General features: G+C 41.2%; 1 protein-coding gene across 2 annotated transcripts in view; it reads left to right on the top strand.

Annotated features, from left to right (window-relative positions):
• Window positions 1-26507, top strand: part of LOC122792842 (epoxide hydrolase 1-like) — a 1170497-nt gene that overhangs the window by 176504 nt on the left and 967486 nt on the right. Inside the window, exon 2 of one of the 2 annotated variants that reach the window (XM_044060405.1) lies at window positions 9418-9456. The exons of the other annotated variant lie outside the window; for it this stretch is intronic. Coding sequence (XP_043916340.1) covers window positions 9418-9456 — 39 coding nt within the window. The remainder of the gene's footprint in view (window positions 1-9417; window positions 9457-26507) is intronic. 2 annotated transcript variants of the gene reach the window in all.

Raw genomic sequence — 26507 nt, 5'->3', positions numbered from 1 at the left:
ATATATATATATATATATATATATATATATATCTGACATCAGGGAAGAAGCGACAGCAACCGATGCCGGACCAAGACTTTGGAATTCAGGCCGACTGCGGGACCGCCTGACGGCAGGATAACCCAAGTGTGATGACTGCAGCAGGGTATACACTCGAACATCTACATTTATGGTAGGTACAAAACTGCACTTTTCTTTGCAATGTGAAACCATTGTAGTGAAAAGTACAGAATTACAAAAGCAGAAGTACTGAAGTGTCAAGTGCTGCAGTAAAGTTGTAGGGAAGAGGCAACCCGCAAGATTTATTTCATTGTTTCTTTCACTTACTAATATCATTCATCTGACTGACATTAACATCTCAGGCTGTGAACCACCGTCATTTCTGTGGTTTGGCATCATAAAATTAAACTACTGCCTCAAGTAATGTAAGTAAGGGTTGCAGCTGTTATACATATCTAGCATGTGATTCTCCTTCACTCATCTTCAGTATCCATTTTATCCAGTTCAGGTCATTGGAAGGTGGAGCATGTCCTGGCAAACCGTGGGTGTAAAGCATGCACCATTCCCAGTTGGGATGACAATCTGCTGTAAGATGCTTGCATACAATTTTGAAGAGAACCAGTTCACCTACCTTCATGGGTTTGGGATGTGGGAGGTAATTGGAGCCATCTGTGAAAGCCAAGGTGGACACTGGGGGGGCATGCAAACTCCACAAAAAAGGCACTCCAGAAAGACCAGACCTGGAGAACCAAGGCAGTCACCTGTGTCAGAGTAAGCTCTGGAATTAGCTGATTCTGATTTTTTTTTTGTGATTAACAGATTTGCTGTTAATGTATGTCACTTAACAAGTTACTTCTACCCTTCACTAAGAAAAGAAAAATAAAAACTGCATAAACTACACAAAAAGCAGAAACAGCGTCTTCATAGAGCACACAACAAACTAAAATTTTATTAAGCGCTTTTCATCTTAAAACCAGTGCCAGACTTAATTAGATAAAACCTGGCCCACAAAAATGCAGAAACTTTTATGCAAAAGTCATGCCCCAGCTTATAATGACATCATCTTAAAGGCACACAAAACAATAACTGAATCATGTCAACAGATATATTTAAATATTTACTTATAAAAACCTTTCAGTAGTTATTATATTTTAATAACAATGAAAGTGTCACTCATCCCTTTCAACTGTACAGATTTTCAGAGAATGTCCAGATTTTTGCCTTATATTTTGGTCCGTTTTTCATAAACTTGTGGTTTTCTGGCATATTAGTGACAATTCAATAAAGATCAAACTTAAAACATAATGACATTTGAGTTTCAGACTTCATGCCATTTAGAAAATTCATGCTAATGTAAAACATGTTCTATCAAATTTTTAAGTTTGTAAGAGCAATATTTAAGACTTGTCCCTATTTTTCAGCCTTTGTCCCACTTTTAATCATGGCTTTATCCAGATTTCTTGCTCTAAGAGGTTGAGAGGTATGGTGTTACTTAAATTAAAAGTAAAATTACTTTTGAAATGCTTTAAATTTGAGAAAAGTAGTAATAGACAATGTTTCATTGAGTCCTGGAAAGGTAGCAGCATTAAAATTTACTTGCCAAAACAATCCTTTCATTTCCAGGTGTAATCCAAAAAGCTCACCTTTAACATTAGGAATCAGTTTCTCCAGTATTGAAAATTTAAAGTGATGACCAGGAAATGCAGCTACATGCCTAGCTAGGGCGTTAGCTACATGTAACTTAGAAATGGCATAAAGATGTTCTTTTATTTTCTTCCAACTTGACATCAGCAGGCTATGTTGGGGACAGGATGCTGCATGAAATGTATGTGTAGGTGTCCACAAGAATCAAAACACTTTTAGTCTTTGGTATTGGAGCAGTAACTGTGGGATACACACTTTTGATCTTCTGTCTAGACAAGACACACACACACACACACACGCACACACACACACACACACACACACACACACACACACACACACACGCCGGTTGACTGCAGTGAGAACAGAACTCCTACCTTTCTAAGTACACAGACTACAGAACACAGTACTTTACACAAGTGTCATGGCACAAGTCTGATTTTTATAAGAGTGCAGGTGAACTTATATTAGATGATATCAGCAGGCCATGTGGGAGACAGCATATTGGGAGGTCAACATAGGCTCATAGTTTCATAGGAGGCTACTAGCCTAATGGCCCTACATTGTATAGATGCCTAGCTGTGTAAAAACATAGGTGCCCTTATTGAGCATAGCTGGATGGTCGTTGTTAGCAGAGTGATTTTGTGAGCAGCACCAACTGACCCTGTCCATGAGAGACATAGGTGCCACTCCAGAGGTGACTTTGCAATCACCCAAGCAGTAGTCAAAAGTTGCACTTGCACAGGGTCACAGAGGAGCACTGCTTCACATGCAGTGGGAGCCTATTAGAAAGGAGTGTGAGTTGATGGTGGATATATCTGTCTCCCCAGCATGATCTGTTTATGTTACAGGCTAGGTTGAGAACCCTGATCCACGTTATTCTTGTCCCATTTGATTTGCAGATGTCCAGCATTTCCAGTAGGGCAGGGTCTGATACTCCTCTGTGTGGCAGGCATAGGTCACCTCTCAGCAGCCTGCATGATACTGACTACAGTGACAGGTTTTTCACTCTTGCCATGTAGGTCATGTTTGGAGGCCCTGGAGTTTTCCGGGCATAACCCTGTGTCTTCTCCATTTGCTGCAAGTGTCTAGTGAGGTACAGACAGAAGGGAGCATTGTACTCAATCAGTGGTCTGAATACAGTACAGTACAGCAGAGGTATGACCACCATGGTCTTGGATGTGATGTCCATATGTATGATGTGCGCAGTGCAGAATATGGACACATAGTGATGAAAGTGTTGATTGCTGTCAACATATGTTCCCAAGTCTCACAACACTGTGTTTAAGCTTACGTGAGTGCTATGTATATCATAATTAGCAGGGGTACTTCATTGCCAAAGGAGACAATGAGACATTGTACGCTTTAAGGTTCAGTCTGTGAGCTTGGCACCAATCATTTGTGTGTTGTAGTCCCTTCTGTAATATGTTACCATCATTTGGGGACTCTATATTAGTGCGTCCAGTTACCAGTCATCTGCAGATGTGGTAAACCACAGGCCATGTACCATTGCCTGCCCTTCGGGGATGTAGTTTTTAAACAGTTGAGAGCCCAGCACAGATCCTTGTGGTATTCCACTGGTAAGTGGTCTACTGGTGGAGGTGTAGTCCCCAACTTTGACAGTGTGTGTTCTGTTGGTGAGCCAGTTGGCTATCCATGTAGTAATGTATGGGTTAATCCCCACATGGGAGATAACTGAATGGGGGACAGTGTCAAAGGCTGTGGATAACTCAACATATGTGGTATGTCCTGTTATCCCTCGTCCAGGTCTCTGGGGTCATTATCAAAGAAGTCCAATAGGTTTAGTAAGCAACATCTACCACCGACAAAACCAAAGTGGTTTGGGTCAAGTGTGCTGCAGGTCACCTATGTCTCTGTGGATAAGGTCCATTCTGATTCCTTCTATAGCCTTGCACTTTTTAGGCATATGGGTCAATAGCTGTAATTCTGGATGTTACCATATTGATGTGCATTGCATAGCACACAACATCTGATATTACATTTTGTACTGTGGATGATATATGTGTGTGGAAAAAGTACTGAGTCACCAGAGTTGCAGTGCTTGGGGAGGTGTCAACACATGGATGTATCGTAAATATGTGATATATTGTTAGAGCCCTCAGTTTGCAATGTTTCCACATGTGATTTCATGTCATACACAGGGAATGGATAGTAAACAGTAATTCAGCATAACATGTACATTTTCATAGTGCAGCAAGCAGCAGGTTTGTGCAACGGTTACCAAAGTCCATACACATGTTTGTACGTAGCTAAGCAGTGCCAAAACGTGAGCCACATTGCTAAAGTCTGACAGTTTTTATTGAGTCTATGAAATAAACCTGCTGTTTAACTGACTCTGTGGCAGCACATGCTAATGCACTGATACATTCGTTGCTGGCGTCAGATGATACTGGGTTCGAATACAGGTGTATGTAATACTTTTAAATAGTTTTAAATACATTGCTGCCATTCACCATTGCTGTGCATTGGTGCTCAATGTGCACCTTCACTCAGAAATGGATTAAAGACGTTAAAAGCTGCAGATAGGACAGTGGTGAAATGGGGAGCAAGCAGGGGGAAGAACAAAGGGAAAGCAGGGCAGGAATGTGCAGGAGGGAAGTAGGAAAGAACCATAGCTATCTATTTCCTTAACAGTGTAAAGTGAACATATGTGGTAAATATTAACTGAGTTTGGACTGTCACTTCCATAGAGAGGGGGGTGACCACAAGTAGCCAGTTGGACCGAATCGGGTGTGTCAAAATGACATGTGCAAAATGGAGAACTGTGTATGGGACTTTTTTTTTTTTTTTTGTGGGACAGGTGCCCATTTTTTTTTTGAGAGAGAGGAATATTGGGGAAGGGATGTAGGAATGTCTGGGTCAGGTAAGCTGTGCATGTGAGGAAGCAATTGCAGACAGACAAGACAAAGAAGACAAGAGACAGGGATGGTGATGGACGCAAAAGGTTGGAGGGCACCATAATTAGGGTGAGGGTGGGGATATCTTGAAGGCACAGTCGTCAAGCTGGGTGACAGTGAGACTCGAGTCCTCATCCACTGGACTGTCATTAGTGTCACCTTCACCACTGGCTGGTGTGCTTGACATCTACTTCTCCTCCTAGTACTATGCCAAATGAGGGAGAGCAGCCTCTCGAACTGTCATAGGCATGCACCAGTGGTATGGCGCACAACCCTACAAACCATCCCTGGCAACCTGATGCAGGTGATAAAAATCACCCCATCCGCCACTGCTCCTGGATGGTACCACTGGACCAGCCTCTAGGGAAAGACTACCTGAGGGTGCATGTAGTTCAGGGGCAGCAGAGGCAGTGCTGCCAGTTTGGCTCCCAGACATGATGGGCATCAGTGCTGGAACCAGTGTAGGGGGGCAGGTGGTTCCTGTGGGAGAGGACTATCCCACTGTGCTGTGGAGCGTTTATTGATGTGGTACACATGGATACATTTCAACAACATATAATAACATTTAAAAAAAATAAAAAAATAAATAAAAATTAATATTAATATTTTACAATAAAATAACATAAAAATAAAAAGTATTCATAGAATAAAATAAAAAATATTTTTTTATAAATAATATGAAATAAAATAAAAAAAAGAGAGATAAGGGTTGGGGTGAGAGAAAAAAGATATAAGATTAGTACCTTCACATGTCACCTACAATGCATTAATACAATTATATGAGTCTGTTATCTTAACTTTTACATTTAAGACTACCACATCCTAACAGATGTATACTATACTACAGATTGCAGAAAGTAATCCTTGACATGTGCGTATATTGCACATATGCGTGTTCCAGTTTTACATATTATAGTTTACAGCAGGGCATTTGTGACACTGGTATAGAGCTTTTACTAATTTAAATATTATTGAAGAATTAACAGTATTGTGTAGTTGGGTAATGTGGTATTTGCACACACAGCCTCTGACTAAAGTGTAATATTGCACACTCTTACTTTGTGCTACAGTCTAATGCATGCATACTTGCTTTTACAGTTGTGATATGTATGCTCAATTTGTTACAACTTTATAAAGTGCCAAAGATGCTATCTTTAATTTTTAATGCTGATATAACAGTACACTTGTGCTGCATACATACCACAAGCTTCCCTCATCCTCACCAGCCTAGCCTCTTGGGTTCGAACATTGCACTCACAGTCACTGCCAGCTGTGGAAAAAAAAGAAGAGAACAGAAGACCAGTATGGATACTAGTCTTGTCTATATTCAGCTTTCTAAGTCTTACAAATACTCTGTATAGATGATGCTTACACAGGTGTGGGATGTCATCAGTCCTAAATTTCTCAGTCAAACAGTTGAGTGTATCCCTCTTCCTCCTTCATAGGTCATTATAGTGATGTCTACATTGCTCTCCAGTGTGCTGGATACTGGTGGCACTGGATATAGCTTGAGCTAAACTATCCCAAGCCTTTGTCTTATACTGGAAGCCAGAATAGTTTCCCTGCAGAAGCCTGTCTCTGTTTTTTAGCTAGGAGTCCAAAAAAAAAAATCTTAGACACCTGGACACCCCACTTCTAAACCTGACACCTTCCCCACAAATGCCTGCCATGTCTGCCATGGATCTAGAGCTATTGAGACGGATGCTTTCCCACCAATTCCAGATATCGCATTTACTGGTAGTGCAGTCACTAAAACTGTTGTGCTCAGCTTACTGTCACACAAATGCGCACCCTCGAGCAACATTTTGTGTGATGGTAAGCAGAGAGCAGTAGTGAGGCATTACATAATTGCAGTTACAATTCCAAGGTTATTGGATGTACAGGCAGTTGTGTGCACATGTTAGGCAAATGTGAAGGCCATGCCAGTCCAGACAGCAGAATTATACTTGCAGGAATATAGTACACAGTATACCCACAGTCATACATCTGGAAATAAATGTGGTAATACATAGATAAATAAATAGCTGACACAATACTACTGTGTCAGCCCTCATACACATAATTATTAGGTTTTGTAAGTGAGAGTGACTATAATGGGAAGTGGAACAACAGTAAATGTGCAGGATAATATACTGTATTTCGAAACCAGGACCACATGTATGGCAGTCCTACACTTAACACCTGTTGCCACAAGAAAGTTGAAATAACACCTGTCTATCTTTCAGTTCATTGCTATAGACTGCAGTGTCATAACAGTGAAAAGATTGCATACCCTGTACTGGAACCCAAGACCATTTGTACTCCAGGCCAGCACTTGCACCTGCTGCCACAGGACTAGTTACATGACATTCCCTATTTTACTAACCATTCTTAAGGTCTCACTGTTAACAACATGCAACACTTCTTAGTGTGTTTGAGCTATGCCCAGTTGCATTAATTAAATGTGTCTGGTTTCTGTTTTTTGCTGTCTGGGTCCTGTCTGCTTCATGGTGGGGGGGTACAGTTGTCCAGTTTTCACACTACTGTGCCTTGTGCAAATGAGATAAGCACAGCCAAACCCTGAATTCATTTCCTCCATTCCTGTGACTGTGCTGAGCACTGCATCATGCAAACAGTGGCCACAAAAAAAAAATAGACAAAGACAGAAAAGAAGAAAAAATAGGGGGCTAGTAGTTGAAATGAGGAAAATCAGGGTATGACATACATACAAGAAAATGATGGCTGACATCAGATGAGTCTACATAGATCTGGATTTGAACTCTCACTCCAATGCACCTTCACAATACAGGATGGGTGCCTTATCCCTCTTTGCCACACAAACAGCTTTGCTGAAAAGAACTGAACTCAGTCTGTACACAACCAACTGCAACAACATTTACACAGATATCAAACCATGCAGGTGTTATTTGTACTTTTATTATTTTTGGATGTAGTACACCTAGTGATCACACAACCTGTCATGCTTACTGCTTGCAAATGTACAGCTGTGTCTTACATTTCTGTGCTAGATGGTCATTCTTCATTTATCTGACCAGTAATCCTAGACTTGAAGTGTGTAAGCTGTTATATGTCATTGGCTTTAAAATATGTGAGGATATTAAGTGGAAATAATATCATATAGAGTTGCCAGCAAATGAAGGACAGGTTGGATGTTAAGGGGCATAACCTGTGAATTGTGTGCTGCTTACTTACACTTCCAACCTTACATTTAACACTGTGTAGCTCTAACTTGACACACCCACTGGATGTAAGGCAGCCTGCAGTGCAGTGCAGTATTCCTTCTCCCAACCACTAATCCTTCACAGTTGTAATCCATTAAAACCGAACACTGAGGGAGTGCCTGCACTATGTTTACATCTCCTACATGGATCCAGGTTTGTGGGATTCAGTAGTTCTAATGAGTTTACACCTCATTTGCATCTTCACCATGCTAACAGCCCTGAATCTACGCCATATAAAAAGCAAACGTTTAGCTAGGCAAACTGATGGTGAGGAGACTTGTTATGTAAGGAAGACTGCATGTAATGCTATTTCCTCAAGATATATCTGTACAAAGGAGTACTGAACTTCAGAAGGTATTCTTCCATTTGATCAATTTGATCAGCTGCATATTGCATATGCTGGAATGTATTTAAGAAATATCTGAAGCATAGGCTTTTACACTTTTATCTGTATCCATTAGTTATAAGTGTACTGAATGCATAGGTGTATTTGTCAAGCCATTCCAGAGGTATACATGATTGCCAATACATGAAAATAGAATGCTGTGTGATAAATATGTACAAATGCTTCAGGGACAGTGACTTTGATAGCACTTTTAGCATGTGTCATTTTCCGGTTCTTTTTGGGAGGAACAAGGGTGAGTTACTGTTATGGCACAAACAAGGGTACACTGTTTTTTGGGTAGGAGCAAAGGTGAGGTACTGTTATGACACAAACAAGAATAGACTGTTCTTTTTGGGGGGAAAAAGGTGAGTTACTGTTGTGGCACAAACAAGGATGTTGCTGTTGTTACTCTCCTTGTTTTGCATCCTGCCTGTTCTTTGTATATCACATCTGTAGACTGTTGTATGTTTCTCTAGGGGAAATACCGAATGACTACCTTTTCTGTTTTATCTGGAAACAATTACTTTGTAATTATATGCTACTTATGTGTGTTATCTTTCTGTTGTCTTTTAGGATACCTAGGAGTATGCCACCTAGGTGTGTCAATCCTCAGACCCCCCCCCCTTCACCAATTATGAGAACCAGGTTATAGTGGATGCCTTTAGGCAACATGGTGCTTTTGTGCTGGAAAGAGGACAGGGAGATATGGTATGTAGGATGCAAATTTGGCAACAGTTTATGATCTGAATGCTGTGAGTGGCCCTGGCAGGACATATGAGCAGCTGCGCCACAGGTCTGCACAGAGGAGAGCAGTTGCAGTGGGCCATGACCAGGTGGTTACTGGGGGAGGGTCTGCTAGGGAACCACCTTTAACACCCAGTAAACAGTTCATGGTCAATATCAGGGATCCAGACAGCTCCCAGAAGAATGTAGTACAGCATGCACTGGATGTTGGTGCAACAGTTTTAGAGACAGCAAGCACCTTGCAGGAGCTTCCAGGTAGGCTTTAGTATCTCAACAGTTGAGTACTGCTGTATAGTAAAACAATTTTAATCAATAAGTTATTTCTGTGTCATGTGTCTTTTGGGGGGAGTCGAAGATTGATACACTTATTAGCTTTGGGTGCAGTTGTCAGCCATGTTCTTGTTGAAAGTATAGTTAATGAACATGTAAAGGGGTAAAGTTATTACCCCTGTGTTACTGTTAATTGTGACGATGTTGCCCTTACCTCTTGCTTAACTTCTTCCAGGACCGTCTGGTTTGCAGAGGAGTATCTCATCTACAAATGGTAAGCCAAACATTTTTATGTCAGTACTGCTGAGCTATTTAAGGAAATATTTTAGTGTGTGCTGTTGATGTCAGGCCTGTTGTGTATATTGCTGTACTGCCTGTAATATTGGCAGCAGTGTTACTTTGTTAGCATATATTGGACTGTAGTAGTGTAGGTATTATTTTTTTCCTGTGTTTGTTGCTTTGTATCACAGGTGATCATGACAGTGGGAGTTTGGGCCCTCGGCCACCTAATGTCAGTGTATCAGCAGACTCTGATGATGATGGTGGCTGAACTGAGGCGTATTCGGGGGGAGGTGCAGAGGTTGAGTCTGACAGTGAGGTTGACATACAGCCACCCCCTGCAATTCCATCAGACACAGCCAGTAGGCCTACACCTACCCATTCCAGTGAGCCCTCAAATATTGGACTGCTGGGGGGCCAGGCCATTGATCAGAGAACTGTGGATACTGTGGCTTCAGTGCCTGACTCTGGCCATAGCCAAATTGTGGGCAAGGTGCCATGCATGAGGATTGATAGGGGTGCTCGGAAGGGGTCTGCTGCCCTCCTCCACCTGGTGCAGGTTTCTCTTCCTGTGCCATTCATTGTATGTTTAGGGCCATCATGGAGGCACAGGCACATTCCCATAGGTGCTCCAGACAGATGCTCAGGGTTGTAGATGTGGCACACTCTGACATGCATGACTGCTTCCACCTTGTTGCCAATTCAGTGGATCGGATGAATGACATGTTGGAATGAGGGGTGTCTGCAATGGACTGAGGGGTGTCTGTAATGGAACGAACTTTGCCTGTGATGGAATGTTTGCTGGGAGGGGAACGGCATTCTCATGGGCATAAGTCAGCCACATCATCTGCTGATAGCCAGTGTGGCTGTGACTGATCACGCTGCCATAGTGGCAGTACTTCCAGTGCTCCATCAGTGAGTGTGCTGTCCACACCTGGATGTGGCAGGCCACGGGGTCATGGTCATCCAGCATGTTATCTAGCAGACATCAGTCATGTTCAGGTAGCAGCACTGCATCTGACTGTGGGTGTGGAAGTGCCAGTGCAGCTTCTGGCCGAACCAGTTCTCATGGTCGGGGACAACAGTGATGAACTGCCACTTCTACCATGCACGGCTCTCACCTGTATGAAATACCAAGACGTAGAGCTTGCTCAGAGCTTGGCTGCATTCATGCAGACACTCGTACACAAATTTCACCTGGAGGGTCCTACACATACACACACACACACACACACACACACACACACACACACACACACACACCAGTTACTCAATTTGTCTCACTGGCTATTTGTTGATTTATCCAAGTGTCTCCTGCTTGTCTTTTTTACTCACATAGACTCATCAACCTTTTGTGTCAGCCTAGGCTTCCTGCCCCCCTCCCCACAACACCCTGTGTAAATGATAACTGTATCATATACCTGTTTTTTTATCTTTTAGATTCTGGAATACATAAGCTTTGTGTCTGATGCTCAGGGTGCATAGCTAACTTAGTGCTTAGTATATCTGCATTTGTGGTGTTGAACTGGTAATTGTAGCTTTGACTTATATTGGCCTTGGAAGGTTAGACAGTTGATAGCTTCAAAATTTCCCAACTTTATAGTGATTGATCTTGTGAGCACTGTGAAGTCAGAAACTGCAATGTGTATCATTACATTCTAACTTCTCTCTTTAATGATTTTGCGGTACAAGGGTATGATGCTAAACTGAGGGCATGCAGTGTTTATCAGTACTTTTGAGAGGTATGGCCTGTGTGTGAATCCTTGATGCATGTGGCCTACTACTTAGTAATGGACACATATAAGTCAAATATGTCTCTGCTGTCACATGTTAAAGTCATTTCTGCACACATCTCCTACCTTTTACTTGCTTACCGGACCAAGTAATGAAATACAAGGATGTGCCACACACATTCATATTATTAAACAGTATACTCCAGGTTCAGGACTTATCTTGTAATTGTAGCAGATTCCAGTTTTAGCTCAGGGCTGACTCTGTCTGATGCAAGCAGTACACAGCCAATACATGGGGAGGTAAAGATTCTGTGAGTTGCCTGACATCAATGTTACTATATGTATTTGAGTAGGAGGAAGGTTTTAGGCCACTAGGTGGTGAGTGAGTGCGCTATACGTTGTCCCTTACCCAATGCAAAGGTGTACTGAGCATGCATATGTCTGCCTACACCCATATCAATTAGTGGTTCTTACTCTGACTCCCCATCTGCCTGTGGTTGTTTTGACCTTGGCATTGGGGCTGGGATGTGTGCCCTTTCTCCTTGCTGAAGCTGTTTCCTCAGGATGATGTTGTGTAGCATGGCAGATACTGTGAATATTTCTGTACATGTCCATGGATTGTACTGCAGGGCTTCCCCAGCTGTACCTAGGCACCAGAACCATGACTTCAGCAGCCCAAACACACGCTCTATGATGTTTCTGGTTTGAGCGTGTGTCTCATTTTGGCATTCTTCCGTAGGTGTGTGTGCATTTCTGATGGGTGACGTCAGCCATGGTTCCAGTGCATAACCTGCATCTCCTAGTAAATGATCCTGCGAGATATCCCCCCTAGCAAACATCTGGTACAGTTGGGAGGTGTGCCAGATATATGAGTCATGGTAACTGTCAGAGTTGCCAGCACACACGTTCAAGCTGATTCCCTTGACATTACGTTCAAGCTGATTCCCTTGGCATTACACAAGACTTGGCAGTTGATAGAGTGTTAGCCCTTTCTGTTCATGTAGAGCCTATCTTGTTCCCTGTGTGATATCTTCATTTCTATATGTGTGCAATTTATGGCACCCAGTACTTCAGCATAGTGTGCTACATGGTACACCTCCTGCATATTTCTGGCCCTCTCCTTAGAACTGCAGGGAAAATATATGTGGTCACTGGCATGTTGGAGCATAGCATTTAGAAAATGGTAGAGGATCCTGAATGCTGATGCCTGCGATACTCCTAGCATGTCCCCCGTTGGTCTCTGAAAGGTACCTGTAGCTATGATTCTAAGGGCTACACATACCTTTGTCTCCACTGGGATGCATTCCCCTTGGTTGGCTCTGGCTCTGAGTTGAGGGTGGTAGAGGTCGTGGAATTCCTGTAGTGTGTCCCTGTCCACCCTATAGCACTATACAGTTTCCACGTCATGTAGGTTGTGAAAAGTTAAAACAGGGCCTGAAAACTGTTCTCCTTCACAGCAGCAGCAGCAGCATTGGCTTCAGCCTGTAGCGCATACAAGTGAATTAAAGCAGCAGCAGCTCCTAGCATTCTGTCCATGTAGACTCCTTTCCATGGTTGTATTCCAAAAGTTTTGGAATTCATAGGAAAAACCAGCACAGAGTCTACACAGATGCTTTATAACTTGTTGAATAGCCCCACCATGTTGGATTTGTTGATTAGCATGCAGTTCAGCTGCTTATGCTGTAATTAACATGCCACAGTGTTTACTTTGTTTGCGCAGGGGTGCACGCCTGTACATAGCGCTTACTGAATCTAAATTTCATTGCTGCTATGTGAACGTGATGCCACGATGCACACATGGTGGAAAATGACAGTGTAGGGTTGATTGAATCCCCCAAGTGTTATTTTTAAAGGCTTGCTCAAGTTTAACTGAATCAAAAAACCTGATGTAGAAAGGCACCATCCTTTGACTTAGCTTTTCTGCCCTTGCTTCATAGGAATCCTCAGTAGTGTACTCGCTTATACCATATTCCATTCTTTTTTAATTAGTACTCTATTGAGTTATAATTTACTGCATGTCCCTTTCTAAAACCCCTGGCATAACTACATTATTTTCCTACTTCTCAGTGAAGTACAGCTCACCATTGGTGCATAAATAATAAAAATAAACAGAATGGTAATATTCAAACCAAAATGATAGGCTGCCCAATTTCTGTAGTTGCTAACCTTCTCACTGATTGTTTTCTGTTTGGTGACTGCTGCTCCTCCCAGAAGGTGTAACTCTCTCCGTTCACCCTTCGGGCTCACTCTGCTCCCCTTTCTTGCCTCAAAATCCTACCCGCCCCCACTACCTGTACTTTTATACATCCCCTTACTCCTCCCCACTCAGCACCTCTCCAATCACAATACACCTAAGCCAAATCCCACCCACCTGTAGATCTACATCACCCCAAACATCCACCTCTCCTACAATGCTATACATAATATCTCACCTTATAACCCCATTTGCCCTACTAATCTCTCTCTCTTCTCTTACTTATCTCACTTTTTCCCAACCCTTGTCATAACTCTCCCACACACTCCACTACATCTTGCCATCGACCTCACTTCCCATCCTACTCATCCATCTCACATGAATTCTTTACCTCTGACCCAATCTATTTCTTCAGACCAAAACTGCTCCCAACCCAACACCCCCTGTACTCCCCTCTTAAATGTGGTACCAGAAAATTACTACTCTCACACAACCCAAGCTACCCTTGCCCAATACACTGCCTCACTCTTCTACTCCACCACATCTCTCTCTCACTAGCTGGTGACATCCACCCCAACCTTGGACCCATCTCTAACATCAATCTGACCAAACCCTCCACTCAACCCTCAAACTCAAAGTCCATTTGCCTTACAACACTTAATGCACAAAGCCTAAAAAAACAAAATCCCCAATCTCCAAGCCTGTCTCTCCCATTACCACCCCAACATTTTCGCTGTTTCTGAAACCTGGCTGAAAACCTATATAAAAGATAGCAAAATCCTACCACCAGGTTTCCAAATCATTCGCAATGACAGAGCCCACAAAAAAGGAGGTGGAGTAGCAATAATCTATACCACCTCCCATACCATAATTCCTTTCTCCAATAAAATACCAACCTTTGCCAATGCTGAAATTATAATAGGTTTACTAAAATAAACAACCACAACTCCATATGTATCGCTGCCCTCTATATTCCCCCTGGTGATAATATCAAAACTCTTGAAAACATCCTGCCTTGGTTCTCCAGTATACAAAATGAAACCTATATACTCGGTCATACCAACATAAACTGGAATACTATTAACTCTGAAGCCCCGTCCCACACAATCAACCTGTACAACTTCTCCCAACTAATACAATCTCCAACCAGACCAAATAAAGATTGTACCTCTGGTACTATCATTGACTCGATCCTAACAACTCACCCAAACCTTATCACCAAACCCGGAACATTACCTGATCCTCTCAGCGATCACCTACCAGCCTTCGCTGACTGTCTCCTATCTCCACTGCATAAACAGCACCACTACATCCAAACCCGCAACCTATGCTCTTTCAACCCTCTAACTTTCTCCGAATGCTTAAAGCATACTGACTGGTCCCCACTAAAAACTCTTCCTCTAGATGATGCCGTTTCCTACTTTAACCACTCATTCCTAACCCTTATCAGTCAGCAAGTCACCCCTGAACCAAACACATCAAAACCAATCCCTGCCAATGGTTATCAAAAGATACTAAACTAGCCTTGCACCAAAAGGACAAAAAATTGCATCAGTATCAAAAACATAAAAACCCTAACACCCTCCTAGAGTATAAGCAACTATGAAACTCCACAAAAAAACTAATAATTAAAGACCCCAAAGCCCACTACTCCAGACTCTAGTTCTTGCACTCAACAAATCCCAAAAAATTCTGGGACTCCATCTCATCCATGCTGCATCCTGGCAACAAAGAAAACCCCTACCCAGACCCCAACCTCTCCAATCTTGAAACAGCCAGCCAGTTCACCTCATTCTTCATAGACTGCATAGCTAAACTATCAGCATCCTTTCCACCCCCCTCCTCCACGACCACCCCGTCCTGCCCCAACCACCACCCCAGTCATCAACCTTTCTCCACATCCTTCTGCCTCAAAACCATCCCCACAAGCACTATAAAAAGACTTCTCCTCAAACTCAAACCCTGTTGCAATGCACCCGATAACCTTCCACCCACCTTCTTCAAACAATCTGCAGACAGCATTGCATATCCCGTCTCTATTCTTATAAATAGATCCATACAAGAATCATATGTCCCCTCTATCTGGCACCATGCTTACATTATCCCCCTCCACAAAGGTGGCAAAAATACTGATATCACCAACTTCAGGCCTATTGTCATCCTTTCCCCTGTTTCTAAAATACTAGAAAAAACAATACAAGCACAACTCATGGCACACCTAACACTAAACAATCTCCTCTCCCCTACCCAACATGGCTACCACCCTGGCCACAGCACCATGACTGCCCTTCTTTCCTTTCTTGAAACCATAAACCTCAAAAGCGACTCAGGTAAGTTCATATCCACACTATTCCTAGATCTGTCAAAGGCCTTTGACACCATCTCACACACCCTAGTTATATCCCAACTCTCCACCCTACACCTCTCTCCCACCAGCATCGTCTGGTTTTCCAGCTACTTGTCCAACTGCCAGCAAGCTGTCCAATGGAAAACTTCAACCTCCCCCTTCCTTCCCACACCCTCAGGTGTTCACAAGGTTCTGTTCATGGGTTGATAGGTTGGTACTAGGCTATCGGCCCTAGGGTCTATACAAGCCTAGCCATAACAACTCCTTGGCTGTTTCTTCCCAAAATATTTACTTCCCTGGACCCCTGTCTAGCAGGGCGACTGACGTGATCCCCGGGGGTAAATTTCCTATCTCCCATCCACTCGTCAAGGTTCCTTTTGAAGAGGGCCAAAGAGGCGCTCTGCTTGACATGTATGGGCAGTCTATTCCAGAGTCTGGGGAGTCTCTGGGTCAGGAACCTATCCCTCCAGCATGTTTTGTTCATTGTGATGACAAGGTTTAGATCCCTGGAGCGTGTAGCTCTGAGGGATTGCGATTTCTGTAAGTGTAGCATGTCCAACAGCTCTGGGTTTGACATGGCTTTGTATGTTAAGCAGAGATCGCCTCTGAGTAGACGATATGCGACAGAGTATATCTGTTTTTTTAGATGGTCACCATAGGGCATCTACTTTAGGCCTGTGATTCTTTTAGTGAGGTATTTCTGCAGCCTTTCCAGTTGTTGCAGATGTCTTGAGAGGTACATACCAAATGGGGCATTGTATTCTATAATAGGTCTAATGAGGGATGAGTATAGTGGGACAATGACCTCCTTTTTTCTGGATGAAAAGCCCTTAGTGATGAGGTGTGTCACATAGAAGGATTTCCTGACTGTTGTGGCAATGTGGTTATCGAAGGTGAGACCATTGTCCACCTCTGTCCCTAAGTCTCTTATCGCACATTCTGTGTTTAATGTACTGCCACCTATGTGGTAATTCACGGGTACATGTTTTTTCCCAAAGATGATAACTATACATTTCTTGGCATTGAGCTTGAGCCCGTGGCTCTGGCACCAAGCATCCGTTTCTGTAAGGCCCTTTTGTAGAATATCCACATCATTTGGGGATTCAGTAATGGCTCCCAGTTTGCAGTCATCTGCGAACTTTGTTAGCCAGAGTCCATTAGTGTTGGCCTGTACTTCAGAGAAGTAGATGCCAAACAAGAGCGGTCGCAGGACTGAACCCTGAGGTACTCCACTGGAGATGGATTTGGAGTCGGCTACTTTTACAGTGTGGGTTCTGTCAGTAAGCCAGTTGGCAACCCATCGAGTGACGTAAGGATTAATGTTCTTGGCCCTCTTCTCTTCAACCTATTTATTAACAACTTTCACCATTCCATCCCAGACTCATCTATCACCCAGTATGCAGATGACTCAACAGTCCTCTGCTCAGCCTTCTCCCCCTCCAAACTCCTAGCAAAAACCCAACTAGCCTTCTCCAAAACAGAAACCTGGATGCAGTCTAACCATCTGTCACTAAAGGCAAATAAAACCAAACTAATATTTTTCCCCTACCAAAAATTCCATTGACAAATCCACATTCACCATACAGAGCCAAAACAACACCCTCCTTGAAATTGTTCCCAACATCAAGCTTCTTGGCATCATTATTGATGAAGAATTAAAATTTGACACCCACATCTGCTCCGCAATGAAGAAAACCCACCAAAAGTTAGGCACAACCACTTCCCAAGCCCCTCTACACGTCAGACTCTTGCATCCACCTTCCTACTCCCCTCCGTTATGTATGGTGCCCCTCTTTTCACCAATCTCCATCTTGGCCTTTGGTCCCAACTTGAATCCTGCTACCACAAGATCTCCAAATTTGCAACCAATTCAGAAAACTCATCCCACCACTGCCACTCCCTCCTCACCTTCAACTGGCTTGAACTACTCAGCTACCTCAGTTGCCTACAACTCACCATTGCCCACAAGCTCATCTTTAAATCTGCCAACTGCCCAGCTCTCGCTACTTCCTTAAAACCTTACATTTCCAACCGCTCACACAGATCCAAAAACCAAAATCTCCTTCAGGTCCACAAACCTGCATGACCTCCTGGCCAACTACTGCTGTCCCACTCCTTAGCTAAACAGTGGAACTCTCTCCCCACACATCTACCTAACTATACAAATTTCAAATCTCAGCTACTCTCTCATCTTTCTTCCAAATGGGAATGCCCTTGCCATGCTCCAACTTAACCCCCCCCCTCATTCCATCTTGCACTGACTCATCCAACTACCTGTAGTATTACTTTATCCCAACCAAAACAATCCCTCCCTACCAAAACAAATTTTCTCTTTAATATATATATTGTACTATACTCACCAATCTCAAATATACTATTACCCTCTCCCTGCATAATATTTCCTAACCTACTAATGGCTATTATCTATATAGTTTGAAATGTTAAACCTACAATTCAGTTTATAACAAAAATATTCAGTGTATGTAAATGTTGAAATTTCTGTATTGAATTATATCTTTTCATTTTGTAACATTATGACAAGCCAGTTGCAAATATCATGGAGCTTATCTGTAAATGTTAATTAGCTGTATGAACTATGTAATTTTGTAACATGTGAGTTTTTCTCCCCGGGCCTCCACTGAAAACGGGCCCTTCTTGGCCCAGTGGACTTCCCCGGTCATCAGACTTAAATAAATAAATAAACTGTGGTGGTTAGGAGAAAGTCAGTACATCTGCAATATACAGAAGGCTAGTCAGCAGGAAAGCGTAGTGTGTATTTGTTCTTAGGTAGCATGCCTCTCAGCTGCCCCTGATTTTGTCTCATATTTTTCACAGGCCTTAGTAAAATGTTTGATTTTCTAGTAAATCACTGAGAGTTGAAGTCAGTCAATAATGCCAGATATTAGAATGTATAGTTCTTATTCAGAAAATGCATGTTTTTTAAATATCTTTATTAAAATATCTCTTAAGACATAGGCACACATGCATTAATAGAAAAGAAAACGGTACTCCTGGTGATAACTTCGGCTTGTCCTGAAAAAATCTGTCATTTCCATTAAGAAGTGCAGCTTTGCACATTTAAAAGAGTGGACTATATTTTGGCCATTGGAAACAGTGAGAACCTTAAATGTTTGTTTGGGGTTCATAGTTATCAACTTTTCATGTCATGAATGTAGAATAGTTTGACACGGTTAAAAGGCATTCAGCTATCCTTGATACATGTTTTGTTAACAGGCAACACTTAATGTTAACCTCGAATGGCATTTTCTCCATGTTGAAAATGGACTTTTTAAACAAAACAAGGTGCACTTCCTTACGACGAAGTACTGTGCGGACGTGTGTCATGCTGCTCTCTAGTTACATGACATTGTAGGAAGTGTTATTGTCCTGGAGTTGCAGTTTTTATTTTCCGAAATGACAGGTTACAACTGTTAGTGATAGTGAAGGTATTGTAAAATCTTAACTTTTGCTAGGAAATCACAAATTTTATGAGGAGAATGGAGCAAAACAGCAATGAGGGCAAAAACTGGACATTCTGCGAAAAGCTCCCTCTGAAGACAAATGCAACTACTGTACCATATGATGGAGGTGATTAGTTGTGAACTGACATCCTAGAAGTCAGTGCACCTAACCTACAATTCTTAGTGAAGGCATGTGGTTAGTAGCTGAGTGCAGATTAAACTTCTAAACTGTGCCTCTTTTAGCAGAATTGCACAAGCTTTGAGCCTGATTCTCAGGCATACCTCTAAACTTTGTTTGCTGAAGAATTCTGTGCAAAGCCAAACCTAATGGGGAAAAGCCAAAAACAAACAGAGGCAATTTGTTAATTATTATTCTATTACATTTTAAATTAATTATAGTAACAGGTTTCGCATCAACATGAATTTTCTGAACAATACTGAGTATTGCACTCTGGCATTATTGACTGGCTGTAATCCTCAACGATATACCAGAAAATCAAACATTACTGGGGACAAGGCAAAAACATGAGGCAGGCAGAGTCATGGGATGTCCTGCAGAACTGTGGGAAGTCGAGAAGTATGCTCACAGGCTGCCATGACATAATGACATGGCCCTTTTAAATGAAAGCATGCTTTGTTTTAAATAAAAAAAATGCACCTGTTGCAAACTGAAAAGGATGGTTCCAAATACTTTATCACAGGTAATATAAACCAGCAAATGCATAAATATATTTACAAACACATTTTCACTACAGTTTGCTCAGGTATTTCCACCTAAAAAACCTAAGGAAGCTGTAGAAAAGAACATTTCTATTTATTTGCGTGGATTTGCCGTTTTGTATTATATGTGAGTACATTTGTGCATCATTCCTTGTACGTGGTGCTTGGAGCAGTTGTTTGGATTTTATTAGATTATTGCGTTATACACCAAGAAAAGACTATATTCAAATTTCCCTTTTGTCAGTTTATGATTTCTCTTTAGCTGTGTGAGGGGGCATGGCTCAGTCACTGAACCAAAGAAGGAAGAGACACGAGACCAAAGCAGCGGGAAAAATCAGGGAAGTATAGTTGAAGAGTAGTGTTGAATTTCTTTGTGTGTTTACATTACATTACATTGTGTGTGTGAAAATCTTCATATCTACTTTGAGTAGTCCATTGTGACAGAATTTATTATTTATTTTTTATTTTATTTATTTATTATTTGTTGACCAGGAAAGCCCAACTAGGACAGAGCCTATTTTTAGCACAGGCCCAGGAAGAAGCAGTCCAGACACATGTCTTTGAAATGTGGGAAGAAACCAGAGCACCCGTAGGAAACCCATGCGAACACAGGGAGGACATGCAGACTCTGCACAGAAGGCACCCCAACTGAGAATCAAACTGGAGAACCTCTTGCTGTGAGGTGACACCATTAACCAGTGCACCACAGTGCAGCCCGATGTTATTATCTTCACTGCTGCTTGCTGCCAAGAGTCACAGTAGCAGCAGTGACTCCAGTCCAAAAGGAATCAAAGGACAACGACCAGCCTATCATTTTTTTTCAGCATCCCAGTGAGTGTCCTGCTACATGAATTTAGCAGTCCATTTGTATGTCTGAGTGAACAGTGCAGAAGAGAAACTGAAAAGTCCAAACTTGTAAGTTCCAGCAATGGATATGCTTATTCCACTTAGGTAAAAACAGTGCTCTACTTTTTCTTGGTGGTGGTGGGGGGGTTGACTCATGCTGGAGAGAGGCTTTAAATCTTGCATGAGCACCAGAAAATAGTGGAACCATTTCTGGCAGTACCTATGATATCATGTGGCCTCTTTTTCAATAACATTGAAGAATGTGAAGTTAAGCAGACATTGGACCCGACCCAGTTTGGCTTCGTCAAGGGCAGATCATGCCTTTTGAACTTGGTCGACTTCTTCGAAACAGTCACCAAGGCCATTGATGAGGGAAAGGCAGTCCATACAGCCTACCTTGACCTTGCAAAGGCTTTCGACACAATACTCCACTTGGGTATTGTAGAAAAACTTACCAGCTTAAATGTAAACCCATATGTCAGAAGATGGGTTGCAAACTGGCTTAAGGACAGAACCCACAGGGTTAGAGATGCTGGCGCTATGTCAGACTCCAAGCCGGTCACAAGTGGTGTCCCACAGGGCTCGGTCCTTGGCCCCCTATTGTTCGGCATCTACTTCTCAGAAGTACAGGCCAACATGGGAGGACTTTGGCTGACAAAGTTTGCAGACGACTGCAAACTGGGCGCCATAGTGGAAAGTGCATCGGACACGGATATCCTTCAGAAGGGACTCACAGAAACAGATAGCTGGTGCCAGAGCCATGGCCTGAAGTTAAATGCCAAAAATGTATAGTCATACCCTTTGGGAAAAACAAGGTAACCCCAAGCTACCATATAGGTGGCAATCCACTAAGCACAGAAGAGGTTATCAGGGACCTGGGGACCCAGGTTGACAGTGGTCTTTCTTTGACACTCACGTTGCTAAAGTGGTTAGAAAGACCTTCTACATTGCCCACCTGATCATGAAGGATTCACATCCAGATCTAGTGAGGTCATTGTTCCCCTGTACTCTTCACTTATCAGACCAATGATTGAGTACAATGCCCCATTCGGGATGTATCTCACCCGACATCTGCAGCAATTGGAGAGACCCCAAAAGTTCCTCACCAAAAGGATAAAGGGACTCCAAAATCTGTCATATGCTGCCAGATTGAAGAAACTCCAGCTCTATTCAGTCGCATACCATCTGCTCAGAGGTGACATGTGCCTGACATACAAGGCCATGTCCAACCCGGAATTAATGGACATGCTCCACCTCAAAAAATCCAAATCCACCAAAATCACTAGAGCAAGTGACTTAAACCTTAGCACGGATATAAATAGGACGTGCTGGAGGGATAGATTTATCACTCAGAGACTCCCTATGCTGTGGAATAAAATCCCAGTCCATGTGAGGCAGAGCACCTCGCTGGCTCTGTTCAAGAGAAATCTTGACCTGTGGATGGGAGATCGTAGGTTTACCCCGGGAATCATCTCTGTGTCACTGCTGGACAGAGGCACAACAAACTAATGGGCACAGTATTTTTTCATATAAGGGGTGGCGTAAGCCACAAAACTTTGGGCTAGGCTTATAAATGCCTTAGGGCAGATAGCCTAGTATAAACCTATGAACCTATGAACATGGTCTGCTTTAATTACAGATTTCTTTATTTCATGTAAGAAATCAGAATGGTGTATTGCCTATTATCTGCTCACAAAATTGTACAATAAAACAAAGCAAATCTTAGTTTTTTAATACAAAGCTTCACTGCATGCTTTGTTTTATTCACAGACATCTTTATTCTAAATGCTTATTCTTTATTCATACAATAAATCAGAATGGTTTATTCATAGCCATCTTCTCACAGAAAACATACAATGATATAAAAAAGTCTTAGTTTTGAGTACAAAGCTTCATTAGTGAATCCTCATATCAGAAGTAGTTCATAATTTAAAAAAAAGAAACAAAAAGGAAGCTTAGCTGAGGTAAAATGATGTAAATAAATTCCAAATACCAGTTTGTTGTGAGAGCTTTCGTCCACTTTAATGAAATGAACTTCTTCAGAAAATTACAAAACTGTAAACCCCTTCTATATATTCAATCAGTATCACATGACTAGTTAGTCACATGAGTTACAATTCACTTATAAAACCAACCTTATTTAAAATCATTACACTTTGGACATAAATTTTGAAATAGAATGCCTGAAATTAAAAACATGTTCTTTAGAAGAGGGTGCCTGGAAATATTTTTAGAAAGGTTGATTTCTGAAGTAACAAATAAGAGGCAGAATGGTTATTTTCAACCTATATTGAAAGGACCTTTAACAGCAGAAACAAATAACACCTTTCAAGCACAACCCTGGAGTATTAACGAGAGAAAAGATATCAGATGAGTTTTATAAATACTTTTAATCAAGACGTTGGACTAATTAATTAGTAAAATTTTGAAGAAAAATTGGGTGACCCTCTTAGAGAATACAGACTGTAGAAACAAATTGGGACTAGCACATAACATAATTTATAGAAAAGGAGCCAACATAAAAACTATTTTAGAAAGGGAAGCATGGGCCCTGCCTAGAACAGCAGGGATGTTCAGGTATGAAGCTTGCCCATACTGTAGATATATAGATATAGGAGTGCAGTTTGGGGTTAATAACAGACCCTTTAAAACTAATAGAAAACATGATTGTAATTCAAAGAATGTTGTTTATCTAGGTAAATATAATGACTGTGCCAGATTTTATATAGGCAAGACTGAATGAAAATTGAGAGAAAGGATATACAAGCATTTATATAGTATAAGAAAAGAGAACGAAAACAATGCGCTGGCCAAACACGTACAGGAAAACCCAGGGCATGCTGTGACGCCCATGACCAGCAATCAAGGAGTCTCTGTCCTCACCACTAACACCAGAGAGGGCATCTCATATATGAAGGAAAGGATAACAAATACACACAGTAAAGTACAATTTCCCTTAAGAGCACACAGAGATCACAGTCAGTCCGGGGCTGGTCACTCCCTTGCTCTCCAGGTCCCCAATAAGACTCCCCACTGGCACAGCTGTAGGGACCAGATCTCAGTCTAGTGGGCAAGCTAAAACCTCTAGCACCCTCTCTATCCAACCAGTGCTTAGTGTCCCTGCCCAAGTAGCTGACACACACACACACACACACACACACACACACACACACACACACACACACACACACACACACACACACTTTGAGAAGAGTTTATACAACCACACAGACACTCCCAGGGAAGGCTGGCACAGGTTCTCCAGCTGTGTCCCCTTTTCCTAGACTATATGGTAATACCCTGCCACCACCCACAAGTAATTATCAGCTATTCAAAAGCCCTTAAAAGGGTGTCCAATTATTACTGTGCAATATTATTATCCAATTGGTAGTGTAACTAAACAGCCAAGGCTTATTAGAGTGACTTGGTACAGTAATCACTATAAATGTACAATGTACTCTATAGCTTAAATTATCTCTACACAAAACAGCCACAGTTGAAATGTTTTAAAATATTTAATAATAAATAATAAAAACACAAGACATTACTTCTTACTACGCAGTGCTAGTCAGGAGTTCAGAGATCACAGAGAAATACTCAAAATAATTCAGTTGTACAGCTCTGACATCACAGAAAAACACTTAGTCTAATCTTTCTAGTTCCTAGCTATTTCTAAAAGAAAACACAAGTCTAAGATAAACTTACATAAGAAAACAGACAGAGTGCTGATGAGTTGGATGGTCATGACAAAAATGCTTAATAATCTCTGGTTCTCTTTGTTTAAATTGAAATTGCAGTTCTGATTCACATTACATTATTCTTCACACTTTTCTGGGGTTTCCAGGCTACACATTACATCATTCTTCACACTTCCCTGGGTTACCAGGCTAACAGAAACTGCATTTACATTCTTAACATCTCCTTTTGTTATCTTGTAGCTGGTCAGAAAGCAGAGCAGTACAAATACATTTTCGTGTTTAAATCTAGCAATTTTACTCTTGGTTTGAACAATAGAAAGAATTTCTTCATCTATACCCTTCAGCATCACTGTCTACATCAAAGGGTCACCACATGCTTTACTTTGGTCAGTAAAGTGCACTGTTGTTACATTTATTTCCAGTTTCATGTGTAACAGTATTTCTTTACATTTAAGATAATAAGCCTGTAGTTTACATTCATATTTACAAATGACAGAATTATCTGCAAAATTCTATCTGGCTAGGCTGGCAGCCTTCACACGTGTTCAAGGTTAGAGTTACAGATCAGGTGAAGTTGAAGGAACGAGGGAGGAAATGTGGGACTAATATTGGAAAAACAGGAATTATGGTGGCAACTTCTCCTGAATGCTTACTGCTTTCCAGGCCTAAATGATCAATGTTCCATAACTTGTATGCTGAAACTAAAAAGTATTATACATTGACACATTGAAAAGATTTTCATATATATATATATATATATATATATATATATAGATATATATATATATATATATGTATGTATGTGTGTGTGTGTGTATCTATATGTATATATATATATATATCTATCTATATATATATATATATATATATATATATATATATATATGCATATGTATATATATATATATATATATATATATATATATATTATATATATGGTTCCCTATTAGAAGCCTGAAACACTATAAGCCTGAAAGTCAAAATCCTGAAAACTATAGACTGAAAATGCAAAATCTCGAAAGTGCAAAATCCTGAAAGTCAAAATCCTGAAAACACAAAATGGACATACTGACGTCATTGTGGCTTTGCTATTGTTAGCCCTGTGGTGTTAGGTCATGCGTTGGGTCCAGGTAAGTGTGCGGTTGGTTTTATGTTAGGGTTAGGGGCGGTTTAAGTGAGTTAGGGTTAGGGCGCAGGTTAGACATGTATGCAATAGTGACAAATATTGGGGTTAGGGGCGGTTTAAGTGAGTTAGGGTTAGGGCGCGGGACAGGTGAGTGTGCGATAGTGACGGACCTTAGGGTTAGGGTTAGGGTCAGGGTCAGTTGGTAGATATTAGTGTCTTTATAGTGACATATTAGCATTATTTGTGTTTTCAGGATTTTGCACTTTCGAGATTTTGCATTTTCAGTCTATAGTTTTCAGGGTTTTGACTTTCAGGCTTATAGTGTTTCAGGCTTCTAATAGGGAACCATATATATATATATATATATATATATATATATATATGTGTGTGTGTGTGTGTGTGTGTGTGTGTGTGTGTGTGTGTGTGTGTGTGTGTGTGTGTGTATATGCATATGTATGTATATATATATATATATATATATATATATATATATATATATATATATACATACATATATGTATATATATATATATATATATACATACATATATATATATATATATATATATATATATATATATATAAATAAACCATCGAAAACCAAACAAGAGTAAGACTGGTAAAATAGAAAAAATGCCACAGCAACCTTGGTCCAACAGTAAAAAATGCCTGAACGCGAGTTTATTAATGACAAGAAATTAAGCGTTTTCGCCACAAGCCTCTTGTGGCTTCATCAGAGATAATACATTAAAAGTATTCAAAACACATGTCTTAAATACTTATAGACAGGAAGTAACATATATAATTAACCATTATAGGAATTTTTTTAAATTTAAAACATTTTAAAATGACCAACGTGAAACAAATATAAAAGTTATTAAAATTGTAAAAATGTTTCCTTGAATCTACAGATGAATGCAC

The sequence above is a fragment of the Protopterus annectens genome, chromosome 1.part0 (genome assembly GCF_019279795.1).
Source record: "Protopterus annectens isolate FY-2018-M chromosome 1.part0, PAN1.0, whole genome shotgun sequence".
Classification (NCBI taxonomy): domain Eukaryota; kingdom Metazoa; phylum Chordata; order Ceratodontiformes; family Protopteridae; genus Protopterus; species Protopterus annectens.
The sequence above is the reverse complement of the archived record's forward strand: the minus strand, read 5'-3'. Positions and strand labels throughout refer to the sequence as shown.